The following is a 19,723-nucleotide window of genomic DNA, read 5'->3' on the forward strand; positions in this document are numbered from 1 at the left end:
GGAGGGATAGACTGTGGCCAGGCCGATGCCCCTCGAGAACAGACACATCCGTGTTCTCTGGCGGAGGAGGGGCTGTCCCGTGTGGCCGTCGTGGCCAATGGCGACCCGAACGGGACAGCTCGGGGGACGGGAGCGGGACCCCCGCCTGACCACTCCAAGCGCGCTCCTGCTAATTTAGTCCCCCCGCGGCCGCCGTAGTTGCGAGTCGTGCTGGGAGGCGGTCGTGTGAGGGCCGCTGGGGTGTGTAGTCTGCCGGGGCGGGCCGGTTCATTGGCGGCGTGTTCCCCGGCGCCGCCCGGGAACTACAGCCGGCGGCAGCGGCGGACCGCGCGCCGGGATGGCGGCCCCCTTGGTGCTGGTGGTGCTGGCGGCCGTGACGGTGCGCGCCGCGCTCTACCGCTCCAGCCTCGCCGTCTTCATCGCCGAGCGGGTCGAGGTGGCGTCCCCGCTAAACGCCTGGAAGCGAGGTGAGGCCCGGCGAGCGCGGGCCGGGGCCGAGCCCCGCGGGGGCGGCGCGGAGGAGCCAGGGCGGCGGGATCCCCCGAGCCGGGCGGCGGGCTAGAAGCGGCCCCGCGGGGAGGGCGCCCGGATGCGCCCCGGGCAGGGCAGGGCCGTGCTGTCCCGGGCCCGAACCAGAGCTGCACGAAAGGGCCCTGAGCAGCTGTGCCCGGGAGAAGCCCATGGGAGCCGGTGCTCGGCGGCTCCGGGGGCGGGAGGGCCGCGGGGCTGGAGGCAGAGGCCGGGGCTGGAGCCAGGGCGTCGCGGTTCACAGCTGGCCGGGGACACTGGTGGTGTCACACATGTAACACAAACGGGCGTGACCCGCCTAGCACAGAGCGTGGGGCTCCCTCGGTCTCGGCCGGGCCCGCTCCGCTGTCCCTGCGCAGGCACCGTGTCGCGGTGAGAATGCCACTGCACGGGCCCCGGTTCGCTTCCCTTGGTCAGTTGGTGTCCCCACACGTTATTGGCGATTCAAATTCTCTTCTGAAGGCTGAGTGAGGTCCTGGGTATTCGGGGCTTTTCAGTGACGTTCATCTGTGTGTCATCTGAGGCTTAGGAACCTTCGTTTATTTTAAAGACGTCCCTTTGGTATCCAGTTATTATGCAGGTAAAATTATTTGCAGTTTTGGGGTGGAAAAGAGTGGCCAGAAATAATAAAGGTCAAAAGTACAAGTGTATTTGGTGACCTGAGGCCTCTGCTCCACAGTATATAGCACTTCATGCTTGCTGTGCTATTGAATCTTTCTAAATACCACCTTAGAGCATCAAGGTAGGTATCTGGATAGCAAAGGGAAAAGGTGGGATCATCTTGAAAAGTCTGGGTTGTCACCGTACAGGAAGTTGGTGGCAGCCAGAATCTATTTCTAATAGAAATATTTCTGTAACACTGAACTGAGCACCTCTTGTGTTTTCCTACAGTGTCCTGCCTGTTTCCCTCTGAACAAACGGGCCATTTCCCTTAGCTTCCTTCACTGCATACTGCTCAGTCCCAGGGAACCTCTGTGCTTGGGAGGGTGGAGCTTCCATGGGAAAGCACACCACGTGCATTGCCGGGCAAGCTGTAACTCCATGAGCACAAAGGAGCTGAATTAAGGCTATAAAGTGGCAGGAAGTTTCAACAAGAGATAAAGCTTTCAGCTTTGCCTGGCAATATGTGTTCATTTCTGTTCTTCCCTTGTGATTTCCCTTGTGTTTGAGGCCTCTCTACATCTGATGAGGCAAACCAGTTCAAGTTCTATACTATGTTGTGGCTGTCCTCTTGGAATTAAGTATTTCTCCAGCATAGATGCCATATCAAAAGGATGAAGACTCAAAAGGAGAAGATACCGTGCATGTGATTTATACAGACTTAAGTGCAAAAGACTTCATCTAGGACATTTTTAGCTGAAATAAATAAATAGGAGATGAGTGCCCATGCAGGAATGTGTGCAGCGGAGCTGGGGTGAGTCTGTTCTGGCTGGCTGTTGGCTCTGGGAGGTATGGTGTCACCCATGCTGTGTGAGATTCTTAGAGTGTCAGTATTTTGAAAACTGCAGTTTTACCCTCACGGATCTCTCACTTCCCACATTACAGGGTTCTAATGCAGGTATTTTGTCTGTTTCAGTGGTCGAAGGATTAGCTCTGCTGGATTTAGGAGTCTCGCCATACTCTGGAGCTATTTTTCATGAGGTTGGTTGGTTTGCATGATGGGTTTTAAATGTGATATTCCAGTGGCAGGGGTCTTAGTGTGGCTGCTCAGGGCCTGGAGAAGGCTAGGGGCCTGTTTTGTCCCAAAGACTGCAGAGAACCTGAAATTGTGTGGTTTGTCTGAGCAGTGGATACACAGTGGTTCCTCCAGCACGAGGAAATTCAGATAATCCCAGTGAATTCCCTGTGCAGGGGCAGGCAGTGTCATATTTGCTACTGCATAAAGAAACTCTGAGACAGGGGGACTCTGTAATAAGTCACTCTGTTCACATCCAGCTTTCCTCTCAGCACAAGCTGGAGTAGGGACAGTGTCACTGTGAGTCTGATAGGATTTACAGGGTATCAGCACCTGGAGTCTCTGCATTTGCAGAAATTCTAATACTAGCACAAGCATGCAGTTTATTTATTCCTCATCTTGAAAACACCTCGTGCTTACAAAACCACTTAAGCACCTGTGGGGTTTTGTGCCCTCGAATGCCCTTACTGACATGAAGGTACACTCATACAAAGTGTCACCCGGGGTGAGGCAAGGACTTGGTATCCTCTGAAAACTGGATTCTTTTCAATGCATTCTATTTCTGTAGACATAATTTCTCCCAGACTGTGAAATATTTCCCTGTGCTTATTTAGACCATCACATTATTTTAAATGGTTTTTTAAAAGAAATTTATTTTCTCACAGTGAAGGCTGAGTTTGCAGCATGTAAATATAGTCCTTCCAGACTAAGCTTTTGTGTGATGGGAATAATCCAGAAACATGCTTTTCGTCTTACCTTAAAAGGGAAAAACTCTAGGAGTAAGAGGATGATAGGATTGTAATCCTACAGCTTTATGTTTTTAACATGCTTTCTTCTTTTTGCTTTATAAAAGACACATCTAAACAGCAAGGGAACCAGTTCTATATGAAATCTTTCCAAAGTACCTGCAGACAACCTGAAAAATAGATTTTCTATAAAAATTACTTTCTAAAGCTGGTCTTTGTATGTTTTCTATTGTAAGTCTACCACTGTTGTAGTAGAATTGAAAAGTTGGAGTAGAATACAATTTTCAGAGTTGATGGTGTCTTTTATAAAGTGCATTGAGGACTTTGCAAGGAAAAAGACCAGTAAGTGTGCTTTGATTAATCCCTTTGCTCTGAAATACCAGTGTTGGAGTATAGGCCAAAGAAAATTACCTTTGGCAGTGTCTTGTAGAACTGCTCAACTCTGGTACTTTGTCTCATCAAATCACCAGTATTTTATCTGGTCAGTATTCGATATGGATTTCCCTTTTGCTCTCTTTCAGACCCCACTGATAATCTATCTCTTTCACTTCCTAATTGAATATGCTGAACTGGTGTTCATGGTAAGTGTTCATGGAAAGCTTCTCCTGAAAGGTCCCATTCAGGGAAACGCTGAGTGTGACTTTCTTTTTTCAGTCCTTCAGCCTCCCTGTAGCTCAAATTCCTGCTGAGATCAGTTAATTAGAAAGGCAGCTTTGCCTGCACAAACCCACTTTCAGGCTTTTCCCTTCTTGTACATATTCCTTCTTTTTTGTGAGTTCTCTTAGATAAGTATCCCCACACAGGGCTAGGAAGGCGTCATTTTATTTCAAATTTCAAACATTATCTCTTACAGGTGACAAAATACCGTGTCCCCCCAGCCTAATGCCTACGCTGCTGTTTCTGTCTGCCAAAGCCCAGACATGCAAGGAGCACAAATGAGTTCATCCCCCAAATGTCTCATGTAAATTGTTCTCAGAGTTCTTCTGCACAATTCAGAAGGATAGCAGTCCTGTTGCTGGCAGCACACAGCACCCAGTGGAGCCTCTGTGCCCAGGTCCCTGCCAAGCAGGGCTTGTGCAAAGCCAGTGCCATGTGCCCTGTGCTGCTGCCTGGGCAGTCTGGGGCAGCTCAAGGCACTCTTATGCTACCTTGGTGGCCAGGTGGGTTCAACCAGCTGGGCACTGCCCTAGTGTTGCTGTGCTCTCACTACACCAGTGATTCTCTCTATTAGTCTCATGTGCTGCTCTCCATGGACAATTTCTTTCCTCTTAATTCCCCATTCTCTTGTTTTGTGAATATAAATATTTTTGATACAGCTCATGTCTTCAAGGTGAAGTGGTGTGTAAGAGCACTGTACAAATCAGCCTTTCAGGATTTTTAAAGCTTGTGTTTTTGTGAGCTGAGCTGAGTCAGATCAGAGCTCCTGTTAAATGCTGACCAATATATTTTTCTCCATTTGTTTATTTTGCTTACAATCAGTCTCTCCCTTGCTTTTTTAGATAACTGATGTGCTAACTGCTGTTGCCCTTTACTTGGCAATCCAGGACTTCAACAAAGTTGTGGTAAGCTGACTTCCCAGTGTTGCTGGTCCTCTTCTCCCAGCAAATATAATTATCTTGGGCCAAAGTAAAAATGTGCCAGAGGATGTGGTGTCAAGTTCTAATTGCAGTAAATCTGGTCATAATTTAATGATAAACAAACAGGACTGAATGTGGTAGACAACTGAGGCATTTTAAATTTTGTTGTGGCACTATTACAATGTCTGTAGCTACACACTGAGTGGTGATCACAGCAGTGTACAATCTTCTCCAGCTTGGGTGTTATACCTTACAGAGGGTTTCTTTGCACACGAGCATGAGGTAATACACACACTAGAAATGTGTAAAGGAAGGAGTGAAACCTTCCAGCAGTTCTGAGGTAACATAGATCATTCTTGTGAGCATGGTGAAAATCTGGCATCAAATACTACTTGTTCCCTTCAAATTACAAAGATGTGTGTTTGGAGGTGATTGATTCCTCCCAGCTCTCAAAGAACATTTTGTGTAAACAGTGCTGTGCTCTTTGCAGTTTCAGAGGGGTGGGATTAGATATCAACATCAGCAGGGGACTGCATTTTCTACAGCACCTCTGTGGTCTCCCACCCAGCTATGAGATTGTTCCCTGTCCTCTGACTTTAAGGTTAAGGAAATAAACCAGGATAGAACTGCAGGCATGTGAGAATTCCACATGTGAGTTACTTTGGTTGTTGAGCATTTACTGCTAGCATCTCTGTCCCTTTGTCTCATCATAACATAATTCAGTCAGTTCATGTTTCAGATTTCTCTTTTGTCTCCATAGAGAGTCTCCAAACAAAAGAGATTGAAGAGAGATTTGTCATAGAAATCCATCTTTAAAACAGCAAAGACTGCATACGTATGGGGTTTGGGTTTTCAGGGGCTTGTTTGTTGAACAGTGCATTTATGAAGTTAGCTTTTCATTAGAGATCCAGAGAGATGTTAGGAAGATTGAGTATTGGACTCTAGTGTGGTGAATTCACTGGTAGCTGTGTCAAGACATAGACACAGGTAATTAAGGAAGTTTAAACAAGTAGAAATTATCTGCTTCCTCCTGACTCTCACTTCAGTTTTTAAGTATTTGGGAAAAGACAGGGATTTTTTTGTTCTCTAGAACTCCTCACGTAACATATGTTCTAACTCACACAAAGGGCTTGAATATGCTCCACAGTAATAGAAACCCCAGGTAACTGGCTGAGTAATATGAAATAGAATTACACAAGTAGTACAGAATAATGGTTTTGCTCTTCTGACAGTCTTTGATCATTTTCACTTGTTCAGTTCAAAAAGCAGAAGCTCCTAATAGAACTGGATAAATATGCACCAGACGTGGCTGAACTCATCCAGACACCCATGGAGATGCACTACATCCCCCTCAAGGTAGCACTATTGTAAGTATTGCTTCTGTAGGCTGCAGTGGGCTGCTTTGGTTCCTCAGCTCCCTTTGGGGTTTATTTGTCTCATTTGGGCCTTCAAAAGCTGTCAAAAGTTGGGTTTATTTCCCACAGAAATTCTGAATTTCCTATTGGTCCTAAATGCTCAGTTTGAAAGTGAAAATCAGATGCATTTACATGTGCTTATTGCCAACAAGTAAATTCACTCAGGCCTTTTGAGATGGGCTCAGCAGCATAAGGTCATTATCTGGGTAGCAAGAATGTTCAGTCAGCATAGATCGCGTTCCCATTTATGTTGCCTTTATGATTATGTTATGAAAATTGATCCTATGCCTTCCAAATGGTATCTTTTCAGAAAAGTTAGGAGAATTTTTCAGTGGCTGGACAAAATATCTCAATGTGTGCTGAATATCACAACTTGAATATCCCAAAATGCTTATAACAATTAAAAGATGTTTTCATGTTGTCATTTTATTAATTTCATGTCTTGGTGTTCTTCTGTATACTAAGCAATTTTTTTTATTTCAGAAGGCTTCAATTAAACTAATACACAAGCAAGGTGCCTCCTGTTACAGATTTTTTTAAATTGATACTTTGACACAAAGAAATTATCCAAATTATTCTGTATCAGAGAGAGTTCTCCATTAGATAAATTGCAATTTTTTTCTTATTTTCATATGAATTTTTAAAATGGCACAGTCCCCATGGCCAGAAGAGTAAAGTGGGTAAATTGCAGACTGTTTTGCATTGCCACAGCGAAGTTGGCATTAAATTGTACCTGTCCTGCTGTATGCTGCCTTCTGGAAACACTGAAAAAGATAGACTAGGACTTAGAGACATAAGAAAATATAAAGAGAGAATTAGGAAATCATCAGCCCTGTCTACTGACTCTGATGAGTAATTTAGTTATTGGCAAGGCTGATCAGTATATCATCATACTTATTGTATTGGTAGTCCTCCAAACCTTTTCCTTTGCTTTGAACCTACTTAAATGAGATTATTGTAATTCTTATTTCCAAAAGGAGCTGGCATGCTTGCTAACTAAAGTGTGGCTGAATTCTGTAACGTAAAGTCATTAACAGTTTTTCTGTAATTCCAGTTAAAATGTGCCAGTCTTGCATAGCTGGCTGGTTGTGTGCTCAGATAGTGCCATGGTGAATGTAAAGGCTTGCTCTGCCACAGCAGGAGACTGGTTGGGTTGTGGGAAACTCTGCTTATGTCTCAGATTTCTTTCCATCATGTTTTCTTCTTATTTTTCTTCAGAAGTAGTAGGTGTGAGTAGCAGAAAAACTTTCCTTTGGACCAAATAATCCTAGATCAGACTGAATAAATGTATAATCCTTCTGCAAAGCAAGAAACATTTTTGGTAGTCATTTTCTAGACCAAAACTTGCATTTTGGACATCTTCCCAATGTCTCATTTCTGTAGTGGGCTCCCTGTGGCCCCTGTGTCCAAGTCTGCAATCCAGAGGTCAGCTTTTTGCTTCAGATTGAAGAACCTGTTCAGCTGAATTAATTTGCTGATGAGAGGATCCCATCAAATGTAAATAAACAGAAAGAAAAGGCAAAGTGAATATTTTTTTTCTTTGAACATCTCTTTAATTAGATGCTCCTTTGAATGTAACGTGAGCTTTGCTCTTTTTCAGCTACCTGTTAAACCCCTACACTGTGATGTCTTGTGTGGCAAAGTCCACCTGCGCCATCAACAACTCTGTTATTGCATTCTTCATTTTAGCTACAATAAAAGGTAACAGAGTGAAGAAAAAAGGGTTTTTTATGACTTTTTAGAAAGATTAGAAATGTAGCAAAAAATAAATCCAGGGGGGGTTTACAGATAGGATTGCTACAAAGATCTCAGTGAAACACTGCACAAACGGGACTGAAACAAGGTGAAAGTTTTACATGAATTTGTGACATTAAAAGACTTTATAGTCAAGTGAAGACATACTTTTACCTCAGCGTACCCCAGAGTTTACGCTAAAAACTGACTCCTTTTCCTAGTTGGCTTCAAATAGTTTTCTGTTGAGGAAGAAGCATGTCTGTGTGCTGCAGAACAGAAGAGCTCTGTTGCTCTTCTTTTGTATGTGAATATGCACTTAAATGTCATACACAATTTATTTTCAAAGCTTATCCTTGAACTTTTATTCAAAAGTAAGCATTTGCCTGCAAGTATTATTTGGCTTTCACTCACAGTTGTAAACATGGGAACATGGGTTGAAATGAGCTAATTAAGCTTTGGGGAAGCAGAAGCAGCAACCAAAGACCCAAACCAGCCCAGTGGAGTAGATGATGTCAGAATCACTGTTTCATTAATTTTCTGCATAATGCCAGCTTTCTGTTTCTTTTGACTCCCCAGTGCTAAAATCTTTTCGCCTGTGTGATTTGTAATAGTCACCTAATTTTTAAGGAGTTCTCTGCTGGATCAGAGGAAAGGTCAGTCTGATCCTTTGTCTCCAGCAGGGCCCAGACCCAGGCACTGAAAAAAAAAAAAAAAAACCAAAAACCCTGATATAGATAGTTTTTATAGTTTTTATCTAAAGTTTCCCCATAATTATTGGCTAATTAAGTCAGGAGGTGTTTTAATTTAAAAGCATTTGCAATAGCAAACCAGTGGGGTCTATTTAGTTAAACTGATTTTTAACTGTTCACTGATACCCTGAGACCAAATATTTGGTCATAGACAAAACTGTAGTGGCTGTCTTGTGGTTTGTCCCTGACTGGGAGTGTGGCAGTCTGGGGTTTGAGTGGGCAAAGAGGATATCAGTTATGACTGTGATATCTGGGAATCACTGCTTTAGATCTGTGCAGAACTGAACAATGCATAAAATACAGGATAGGGAGGTTTCTGTCAGGAGAGTGTAGTTGAAGAGAGGAGAGGCTCATCACCAGGTAACCCTATATTTTTCCTTTCAAAGGAGGAAGCAGAGAGGAGCTGAGTGTTTGCTGTCAGCAGAGTCACAGCTGGTTCAGTGCACTGGGTCAGAGCTCTTGCTGTCTGAGCTCTCTTTTTACAGAGGACTTCCATTGAGTCTGGAGCTATAACCAGGCTACTGCACTGGGTGCTTGTATTTTTCTTGTTTAACCTGAGATCTTTTGGACATTATTTCTGTTATTGGTAGTTGAGAAATGTGAGTGCTCAACACTGAGACACCTCCAATAAAGCTGCCTCAATAAAGACATTTATACTTAAAAAGTCACTTGCAAAAACTGCACCAATCCTTTCTATGTCTCAGTTTTGGTATCAGTAAAGCAGAGTAATGCTACTCCACTCCTTCAGTGCAGACTTTGCTTGCTCTCTTGCGCACAGCTTTGCTGAGGCTGCAGCACATTCTGGTGATGAGGTTATCCAGCAAGCCCAGTATGGCAGTTCTTACATACAGTTATGACTTAAGTCATCCATTCCCATGCATTAACAGCAGCCAGCATGGACTTTATATAGACTGAATTATATGAATCTCTTTCTGTGTGTGAACGCCAGGAGATAGAAACCATTCAGTGGTTTGTTCTTATGGAATGAGTCATTCTCCATTCAAAATATCATTAACAAGAGGACACCCTGCAGGACGCATTCTGCTGAAAACTCCTTTAAGTGGTGTCCTGATATTTGTGAATCCCTTGCAGAGAGTTATGAGTTTCTTCCCATTTGGACTTCTGTCTGTATGGCTGTTTATACTGAAAGTTCCTTGAACTTTTTTTTTTTTCTTTGCAGGTAGTGCCTTCCTCAGTGCTGTGTTCCTGGCCTTAGCAACATACCAGTCACTCTACCCTCTCACACTGTTTGCTCCAGCACTGCTTTACCTTCTACAGGTAGGTGATTTCTAACTCTTGGTACCTGTTGTCCTCTTGTAGCTGTGCAGGGACAGTCCTGGGGGGTCAGACAAGTGCAGAGTTTCAGAAAAAGTGACTCTCCTCAAGCCATGGCAAGTTTGAACCCTGAATGGGAATGCCTGTGTTTGGAGAGAAGGGAGCAGGAAGTCTGCAGAACTGGGAGGTGTTTAGCTTGCCAAAATAAGTGCTGTTCTTTGTGTTGTGTGAGCAGCAATGAGGTGCTCAGACCCGGAGAAGTTCAAAAATGCTGGTTTGGGGTTTAATGGCAAAAGGCACATTCTGGAAAGAGGCTGGTTGTCCTTTCTCCCTCTCCATTAACAAGACCCTGAATCCCACCAGGGCTGCCCTTGCTAATTTTATCCTGCTTTGGCAGCAAGGTGAGGCTGTGATGCCAGCAGAGGCTCAGCTCACTTCACAGACCACTTTCTGATAATATTTAGTATTTGAAATTCTTATAATTCTGAATGCTGCTGCTGTGCATTTCACCAGTCTTTTTTCGTTGCTTCTGGTGGTGATGTTTATAGCTTAACTTTACTTAACTAGCCTGTTCTCAAATCTCTGAGCTTCCAGATGGAATGGGAGTCAGTTCTAATTAATTTTCTTGTTCTGACATGAATGTCTTACTTTTTTTTCAGGAATTTTTTAATTACTAGTCTTTACAGGAGAAGAACTGCAGAGTCAGTGTTGCTTTTTCAGTTAGATGATTTTCAGGAGAATTTATATCTTTAATATTTTGGTCTCGTTTGTTCTCCTTTAACTTTAGCCAAAGTAAATTGGGAGTGAAATGCAAGCACTGTACTTTGAATTCACAAACAGTAAGTGCTTTGATATGTGATTGCCTAATATGCAACTTTTAAAGGCAGTCATGCCAGTGTGTGTCCTTTTATGTAAATTTGTAAATTAACTTTCCTGCTTTCTTTGTACAGAATTAAATCACTTTTCTTCTGCTCTTTTCAATCTGCCTGCCAAAATGTTTGGTAATGTTGCTTACATAGTCCCAACAAGTGACATTAAACCCACTCCAACTGAGAAAACCCAGTGAGCTTTACACAGAACCCACAGCAGTCAGGGCAGGTTCTCTGCACATCTCCTGTCACTGCAAACCCCAGGGCCAAATAGAAAAGCCATGTCACTGACCTGGAGCTGCAGAATGCTGAGCGATTCCCAAAGGTGTTGGCCCCTGTGTGTATTTCTCTGTACACAGGCAGTCAGGGGACCTGATGGAGTGAGATATCCCTGTCATGTTACATTGACTTGTGACAAGGACACGTGGCAGTGGCAGGACTTTGAGGAAGCCAGCTTTCAGAGGGGCTCATTTGTGCTTAGGAGCTCAGTGGATGTGCTCTTGCCCTGATTTCAGCAGAGCAGGAGTGCCAGGCCAAGTGGTGGTGCCACAGGGTGGGAGTTCTGGGGCAGGGCTTTCGGTCACCCCCTGTAGCGGAGTCGTGCAAGAGAAGGCAGGCACCAGTGCAGTATTGCAAACGTCTGAGGTACCAGTGCAGCTGTGAGGAGGGGTGTAAATCTTACACCTGTGTGTGTGCTCACACGAGGGACTCACTGCAAGCAGAAATGTCTTGCTACTGTATTTTCAAACACAGCTCTGGGAGTATGTGCAATGTGTGTGACTTAATTGGCCAGAGTGAAGAACAGCAAGCAATTTGAGCTTGAAAGCTGCTCCTTCAAATGCCGTAGTGCCAATGTTTGATGCTTTCTTTCATCAATTTAAAATTATGTTCTGAACACTCACGCTTTCTTGTGGCTCTCCCGATGAGGTGCTTCTGTTTCTCTTTCAGCGCCAGTTCATACCTATCAAACTGAAAAGCAAAAGTTTCTGGCTCTACACCATGCAGTATGCATCCCTGTACCTGTGCAGCCTGGTGGTGATCATCTGCCTCTCCTTCTTCCTGCTCAACTCCTGGGATTTTATCCCCTCTGTTTATGGGTTTATGTAAGTATAAGGATTCTTACTGATGGTTTTCTGTCTGGCCCCACCCTGCCCACCCAGATTGTTTCTTGCCCATCAAACATAGGTGTGTGCTTGACCCAGGAAGTGTGAGGTCTGTGATTTACTGGCAATGCAATAAAAGAAAGAATATGTGGAGGAAAGCAGCCATTAGCCAACTCCAACTTCTGTTAAATAAATAATAGCAAAAATTAAAGACAGGAGCTGTTTTCCACTGAGTGATTTGGATTTGGTAGTTGAGCTACCATGGCTGTGAAATATTCCTCTCTGGAGAAATGTCTGCTTGAGAATGGTTTGAATCCTGCTGTGACACCAGGAAGGATTCCTCAGCAGGATTTCAGCCTGCTCTCCATGTTCTCATCCATTTGGTTTCTCTTTCATGGATTTACAATTTAGGTCCTACATCCAGTAGCACACAATGATTAATTAATTAATGCAACAGAAGCAGGGCAGGGAAGAACAACCATTAAAAAATTTACCATTACTTTCTTTTCAAATTTCAGCCTTTCTGTTCCAGACCTGACACCCAATATTGGCCTTTTCTGGTACTTCTTTGCAGAGATGTTTGAACACTTCAGTCTTTTCTTTGTATGTGTGTTTCAAATCAATGTGTTCTTCTACACCATTCCCTTGGCAATAAAGTTGAAGTAAGTATGAATGTGTTTCTCTGCTACTTTTTTTTTAGCTCTTAAGTTATCCAGTGGAAGTTTCTAAGCCTGAAGTTGGATGTCTTGACCTACAAGCCTGAAAAATATTTTTAACACGGCCTATCCTCCTCATTTCCCATAGTTTCAGCTCTGTTCCTCTTAAACAGAATGACTTGGGCTCTGCAGTGGAACTCTGTGTTGCAAGCATCAACAGAGGCAGCAGAAACGGAGGCTGTATAAGGGCCAGCATAAGGCACTGTAGTCAGAAAGCAAGAACTGGCTGGAACTTCCAGCTCTTCATTGTCAGAAAAAATGTGGAAACTTGGGGACTTTTCTATCTGGCTTCATTGACTTCTTTGTGATAAAAACACCCTTTAACACACCTGGATTCTCAGTGAGCTTGTCCTTTGGCTTGCACTGGATAGATCAGGTGTACCAGAGGGATAACTGTGGGCTTTGGGCTTCTCCAAATTACCATCAGAGGGCAGGTGCTAAATGCTTCTGGTGAATGAGGCTGAGTTGGAAAGCACAGTGCAGGTGTAAATGTGCACTGAGGTTGTTGGGTGAGGGCTGTGGCAGATCTGCCTCCACTGACCCTGCTGCTCTGCAGGGCAGCTCTGTCCACCCCACCCAGCATTCAGAGCCTGGTCTGGAGAGAACAGGGCTGCAGGAGCCTCTTTGAGCCTGTCCTGCAGCATATCTGTGCTCTTGCTGATATTTATGTGCAGTTTCCAGAGGCCCTACTGCATCCTCTTAGCCTTTGTTTGTTTTCCCTTCCAGGGAACACCCTGTATTCTTCATGTTTGTCCAGCTTGCCATCATTTCTATCTTCAAGTCCTATCCCACCGTGGGAGACGTTGCGCTGTACATGGCCTTCCTTCCAGTCTGGAGCCACCTTTACAGATGTAAGTTCTTTGTGCTTGATTATTATTTATGTGGAATGGAAAAGGGCCTGCCAAATAATTAAATTAAATGGTCACCACTAAACCAAACCCAAACCCAAGTTCATAGTCTCTCATGGTCTCCATGGAGTGTCTAGAAGGAGGCTGGATTTTGGAGGTTTTTTCCTCTGGTGATACAGTCCCTATCATGTCTTTAGGACTTGGGTTGAAATTGGTCAAGGAGGGAATTTTCACTTGTACCTTATCTTCCCCCTCTCTCCAACTTGTTCTGAAGATTATCTTTTTTATGAGAACCTTTTGCAGTCCTGCATCCTCCAGATGCTTCACTCCCATTTAAGGCTGTGTAATTTGAACAGTGCTCCAGCATTTGGTGAGTCCTCCAGCCTTAAAATGCTGAATCTTGCAGTTGTGCTTTGTTTAGTATCTGCTTGTTTGCTTAGAGTGAAAGTAACTGAATTACTCCAAGCAATTGTCCAGACTTTCTTAAATGCTTCAAAAAGACCCTCTTTAACTCCTGAAATCACAGAGAGCTTCCTGTGGATTCTCAGGCTCAGTCTATAGAACCTGCTTCCATGGGGAGATTTGGAAGTCCTGTGTTTTCTTCTTCTAAACCAACTGCTTTGACCAACCCTGCCAGGTTGTCCAGGCCTTTCACTGCAGCCTTCTCTAAGCCAGGCCAAGCGTGTTCATGGACAGCTCACCTCCCTCTTGTAGGAGACATAAATCAGGAGACCTGGAGACCATCTCCACTGTGGGTTTCAGACTCAGGAGAGCTGAGGCCAAAGCAGGTGTGATCAAACAGGGCAGGAATCCCCAGTCTGGCCCTGAGCACATCACAGCTGTAGCAGATGATGAACTTCTGAAAGTGCTTGCTCAATGTAGTTCAGTTTCACATTCCAAGCATGCAGGGAGAGGGACAGTCATCTGTCACAGGCTCCCACCCTGCAGTGTGTGAACAGACCTTCTGAACAAGAAGTTTAAAATAGGTAGGAAGAGGTTTGAATGTGACAATGCTCCCAAAACATCATCTGTCCTCAACAGCAGAGTGATGGGCATGGGCTGAGCTGCAGCCAAGCACAGCAGCACAAGTGTCAGGATGGATTTACAGCACTGCTACCAAAGGACAGGCATAAGCACTTCACAGAAAACAAAACCTCTCCTGGCCTGGTAGTTCCCAGCTCTTTTAGACAAAGCTGTGCTTGGTTTTTGTCCACCTGACACATACTCAGGCAGACTGCTGGATTCTTGCACCTCCTGATGTCATGTGTCTGTCAGTGCATTTGGCCTGTATGAGTTTCTTCCTTTTATGGTGCTTTCATTTCCTTGCCACCTCCCAAGAAAGTATCTTTTCCTATAACCCACAGATTCATTTTTTCCTTTGTCATTAGCTTGATGAGGCAAGGAATTAAAGTGCTTTGCTCTCCAGATTGGGGTGCTGCTGGCAAGGCCCTTTGCAGGCTGCTGATTACTGTAGTGTAGATACCAAAAAGCCAAAGACATCCAAGAAAGTGTGTTTGGAAGCAGGATCTAGAAGGAAAGAGCTACAAATGGGGATTTCACGCTGCAACAAAGGCAGAAGTTTGTTTTTTTTTTAAGGGAAATATAGTGGATTTCTTATAACCACTATCCAGGAAGTTACTAAAGCAACCTGTGGAAGGTTATTGGAGGAAAGTATGTCTTGGCAAGTGTCTCTCACCCCCTGCACACCCTAAATACCATTGCTGGTTGTGTGACCATGACTGCTCAGTAATACATCATTTTAACAGCTGATTTTCTTTTACAGTCCTCCGGAACATCTTCATCCTGTCATGTGTGCTCATTTTCTGCTCCTTCCTGTTCCCTGTTCTGTGGCATCTATGGATTTATGCAGGAAGTGCCAACTCCAATTTTTATTATGCCATCACGTTGACTTTCAACATAGGGCAGGTCAGTAGAGTGAGGCAAATGAAGCTGCACTGTGGGCAAGCTGCTGGATGGGGTGGCCTGTCAGCAGCAGTGAATCCTGCAGGATGGAGCTCCTCTCGGCATCCTGTATGGTCCTGCATAGCAGCTTCCTGGCTCTCCTCCTGGATTTTGCCTGTTCCTCAACCCTTGGCACACTAATGGGAAAGAGTTCTTGTGGTGTGAGCTGTGACTTAACAATCCAACCTGGCTGACTGCAGGTTCTGTGCTCTGTTGCTGATGGCCAAGGAAAAGCGTCTCAGTATGCCAGGACCAAGCACAAGTGAATGGAGAAGGGAAGCTAAGAGGGGAAATGGAAAAACCTCAGGGCAGTAGCAGTGGGGCCAGAAGACAGACAAATGAGACCTGCCCATGCTCAAGGACATGGCACCAGTTTTTCTGAGACATGGCAGCATGTGTAGGGTCCCAGGGATGTTAGGACATGCCCTCCCTGCCTTTCCTGAGACCATTCTGGATACATGACTTCCACTGGCCTTAGGGAAAGCAGAGCTTAGCACCCTTGAAGGGTGGGACTCAGTGTCCACAGGTGCTACAACCTTTTGTAAGTCCTTCTTGCTGCTTGTCATGTACCTGAGCCCTTGGGCAATTTGACATGTAGGTGAGCAGACCATTCATTTCATGTTAAAGTTGCCTTTAGTTTGAATGTGCCTCAGCCATTTATGCTTGTCTACTTCTCCTATAGCCAGGGGAACACTTTGGCCAGGGGCAGAAAATCACCTACTCTTACCCTTGATTAATGGGGAAAACACTCATTTGTTAAAACCAAAAGAGACTGCACAGGTTGAGAGGGAGAATAGAGATTCTGCTAAGAGGGTCTGATAGGAAACTGGGAGTGGTTCATTACAGGTCCTGCTATGGAATGAAAGGAATAGTAAAACTTTAACTAGAAATAGCAGGTGTTGATATTCTAAGAAGGTTTTATTTCCTACCTGAGAAAGTCATAGCAGATCCTGCAAGGTCTTGTGCTCTGTGTAAATGCAGACAGCAAGCCTCTTGTCTGATTTCCTTGTGAGAAAGACCTAGTCCTCATCCCCACCCACCTCAGCTCTTTCTTTTCCCATTTAGATATTTGCAGAGAAGCTTAGTTAAAGGTAAAATCACCTGCACTGGCAGAGCCTGCCAGCAGTTCAGCAAAGCAAGCAGATCATGGCTGTTTCCCTCTCCCTGGGTCGGTTCTCCTTCTCACTTTCTCCCTGACCTCAGCAGTCTGCAGCCCTGTTTCTCTTTCCCCCACTCTCCACCTGCTCCTCCATCCCCTCCTGTCCTGCCATTGAGCCTCTGCAGCAGCTGCTGTGTTTTTCTGTGCTGTATTGCACAGTAACCCAGGCAGGCTCTGACTGTCCCTCCCTCTGTGCCCTTAGCACTGCCATGTGCTTCAGGTGACATTGTGCCAAAGGGATGCTTTAAGTGGCATCTGCAGACTAGGACACAAGGACAATAACTACCAGCTCGGGCTGGCACTGAAAAGCTTTTCCACTCTAGTTACCTGCTTCTGTTTCCAAATGGAGGAGGGCAGCAGTCCTGCAGGAAGGTCACACTGCAAGAGGCTAAGTGACAAATGGCACTACTGAGCCAGCAGGTCCCTGCCACAGCCCAGTCTGCCCCAGCAGTGGCAGCTTCCCCAGGTGACAGCTTTAGAGAATCCACTATCACCTATTGCTGCCATCTCGAGGCCCCCAGATGAGGGAACAGTCCCACCGTGTGCCTCAGTACAGCCAAAGGTGTCCTGGCTTGGGGCAGAGTAACTGGAAAGGCCATGGGGGTGCTGCTCAACAGCAGCTGAACAAGAGCCTGGTGTGCCCAGGTGGGCAAGAGGCCAATGACACCTGGCCTGTACCAGCCATGGTGTGGCAGCAGGACCAGGGCAGCGACTGTGCCCTGTGCTGGGCACTGGTGAGGCACCTCCAATCCTGGGGACAGTTTTGGGCACCTCTGTTCAGGAAGGACATTACAGACCTGGAACATGTCCAGAGAAGGGAACTGAGCCCCAGGAGCTGCTGAGGGAGCTGGGGGGGTTCAGCCTGGAGAAAAGGAGGCTCAATGGGGACCTTCTCACTCTGCAACTCTTGACAGGAGGGTGCAGCTGGGGGGATCAGAGTCTGCTCCCAGGGAACAGGGACAGGATGAGAGGAAACGGCCTCAAGCTGCGCCAGGGGGGTTCAGGTTGGACTTTAGGAGGAATTTCTTCACAGAAAACATGGTCAGGCATGGGAAGGGGCTGCCCAGGGAGGTGGTGGAGTCCCACCCCTGGAGGTGTCCAAGGGATGTCTGGATGTGTCACTTAGTGCTCTGGGCTGGGTGACACGGTGGGGGATCAGTCAAAGGTTGGACTTGGTGATCTCAGAGGTCTTTTCCAGCTAAAATGACCCTTTGATTGTCTGTGGGACAACACTTGGATAGGAGTCTGTGGGTGCAGCTGTCTCTGAAGCTGTGGCACAGCTTCACCTGCTATTGTCATACATTTTGGCCAGTTTATAGAGCTACTGTTTGTGAATCTCCCTTGGCTTAACACGGCAAGGGGATGGATAAGGTGTTCCCAAGGTCGCAGTGACTCCTCCAGCAGCAGGTGCTGAACAGCCCAGGAGCTGCTTAACTCCCGACAGGGTCTGTCACGTGTCCCTCTTTTTGTCACGTGTCCTTGTTCTGAAGCACCACTGATGTGTCTGAACATCTCACTCCACAGATCCTGCTCATTTCGGATTATTTCTATGCCTTCCTCCGTCGGGAGTACTACCTCACTCACGGGCTCCACCTGACAAGGCAGGACGGGACAGAGGCCATGCTGGTTTTGAAATAAGGACTGGACCATAATTTCCTGGGACACAGGCCACTCCGAGGAACATGCAAAGTTTGGGGTGCGTGGGGTGGGTGGGGAAGGTTCCCTGAATGAGGTCTGACTTTGGGAATGATACCGACTGAAAGAAAGGGCTGAAGTTCTGGGAATAGCCCCCTGAGCTGCAGGCTCAGCACAGACTGTCAGAGCTGCAGTGCCTCCCCCACAGCTGTGCTTTTCACTTTGACCTCAGCCATCAGTTGCTCTGGGCAGTCCAGCAGGAGCAGGAATGTCTGAGCTAAACCCAGGGCTGGAGCTCAGACCATGAACTGTTTTCCACCACTGCTTCTTGGAGATGTTTGCTTCTCTGGGGATCTTCCCCTTCACTGCTTTGACCAGTAACGCTCCTGCTTGGCACAAGGCAGTCTCTGGGTACCTGGTGCCCCTGCCCTGGCTGCAGAGTCCATTTCTTGGTGGTTCTGCTGTTGAGGGATCTGGAAGAATCCTGTGTGCTCAGTCACAGTGGGTGCTGTGAAAGGGGTGGGTGACCAAGAATGATGACCTTGGATGACAGCTGGAGCTGCTGCCACACCTGGTAACCTCAGCACTCAAACACAAGGAGGAGCCAGAACTGGGATGGGATCAGGAGCAAGGTGGGTACCAGGTAACTGCTCTATCCTATTGGAGCAACACAGCCATGCCAGGAGCTGCACAGAGGCATTGCAGGTCTCAGAGGGAATACTACTGAGGAGATGGACTCCCACTGCTCCCAGTTCCTGTTGGGTGACAAAGCCTGGCAGTGCTGGTCTCACACTGTGCTGCTGTGATCACTTGGGGCAGCAGCTGGGACCAGGAGGTGTCACAATCTCCCCATAAGGCCCCAGACCAAATCCAGGAGGAGTCTCAGCCACTGCTGTTATGGAGTTGTTCCACAGCTGCTTATCACTACTGGATGTGCACTTGTCTGTGTCACCCCTGTGTCAGTCAGTGCTGGGCTCAAGGCTGTGCACAGGGGCTCCCTTCAATCAGCTCCCCTGGTCCCCCCCACTCCTCTCTGCACTCAGACCTGCTCACCTTGGAGCTGCTGCTGCTGCTGCCCCCTGAATGTGGCACTCTGGGGTGAAGCCTCCAGCATCACCACTGCTCCCACGGGACATCCCAAAGGTTGGGAATGTGACACGGAAACCAAACTGCACCCGGTACCGAGCAGCTGATAGATGGATGTGCCCAGGCAGGTGTGTAAAGAGATCTTTCTTTCCGGACAATTCAAACTTTTGCCTTACTGCACTTCTGTCAGCGCTTTGGGGGTGGAGCCGCGCCCAGCCAGGCCCGGCCTGGGGCGGGCCCGGCGGGAGCCTCCGGCCGACGGGGCCACGGCAAGAAGCGAAATAAACTGTGCGAGTTTTGGACACCTCGTGTGCTCTGCCTGTGGGGGCTGGAGGGCGAGGGCGGTATGGGAGGCACTGAGAGTCACAGGGGGTGCGAGAAGATCTGAAAGCAAACACGGGTTGGGCAGGAAACGCGACAAAAAATGAAACAGGTCTGTTTCACGGGCAGGCTGAGGGGAAGGGCAGGTAACCGGGCTGCAGGCAGTGCCCTGTCGTGTGCAGCAGCTGGGTTTGTTCATGGGGCTGGGTCTGTCTGAAGTAGCAAGTCCCAAATTCGGACTCGAGCAGTCCTGAGGAAGGTGGTGGGGTCAGAACTGGGGCAGGGGAGGAGCAAAGGCAGAGACATGAGCAGGGCCAGGGCCAGG

At 46.6% G+C, this 19,723-nt stretch overlaps 1 protein-coding gene across 3 annotated transcripts; it reads left to right on the forward strand.

The window, feature by feature from the left end:
• Positions 1–275: 275 nt before the first annotated feature.
• On the forward strand, positions 276–19,379 carry PIGU (phosphatidylinositol glycan anchor biosynthesis class U). 3 transcript variants are annotated; one of them, XM_053993372.1, is made up of 13 exons: positions 276–467; positions 2,105–2,169; positions 3,471–3,530; positions 4,449–4,511; positions 5,784–5,893; positions 7,542–7,642; positions 9,605–9,702; positions 11,517–11,671; positions 12,190–12,333; positions 13,114–13,238; positions 13,510–13,605; positions 15,019–15,161; positions 17,881–19,379. In XM_053993372.1, the coding sequence occupies exons 1-13, from the start codon at positions 338–340 to the stop codon at positions 17,992–17,994; spliced, it is 1,404 nt and encodes a 467-aa protein (XP_053849347.1). In that variant the 5' UTR covers positions 276–337; the 3' UTR covers positions 17,995–19,379. The 3 variants fall into 3 exon arrangements, with proteins under 3 accessions (XP_053849347.1, XP_053849348.1, XP_053849349.1); XM_053993374.1 differs by lacking the exon at positions 276–467 and adding an exon at positions 695–1,942; XM_053993373.1 differs by lacking the exon at positions 13,510–13,605 and having other exon boundaries at positions 278–467.
• Positions 19,380–19,723: the final 344 nt, after the last annotated feature.

This window comes from Vidua macroura, chromosome 17 (assembly GCF_024509145.1).
Source record: "Vidua macroura isolate BioBank_ID:100142 chromosome 17, ASM2450914v1, whole genome shotgun sequence".
NCBI classification, from domain to species: Eukaryota; Metazoa; Chordata; class Aves; order Passeriformes; family Viduidae; genus Vidua; species Vidua macroura.

What these genes read in the sequence shown, in the direction of transcription:
- PIGU (XM_053993372.1), top strand. Translation starts at nt 338, where the DNA reads ATGGCGGCCCCCTTGGTGCTGGTGGTGCTGGCGGCCGTGACGGTGCGC. An exon ending in CTGGAGCTATTTTTCATGAG is followed by an intron (nt 2,170 to 3,470) that starts GTTGGTTGGTTT and finishes GCTCTCTTTCAG; the next exon opens with ACCCCACTGATAATCTATCT. An exon ending in CCCTCTGTTTATGGGTTTAT is followed by an intron (nt 11,672 to 12,189) that starts GTAAGTATAAGG and finishes TTCAAATTTCAG; the next exon opens with CCTTTCTGTTCCAGACCTGA.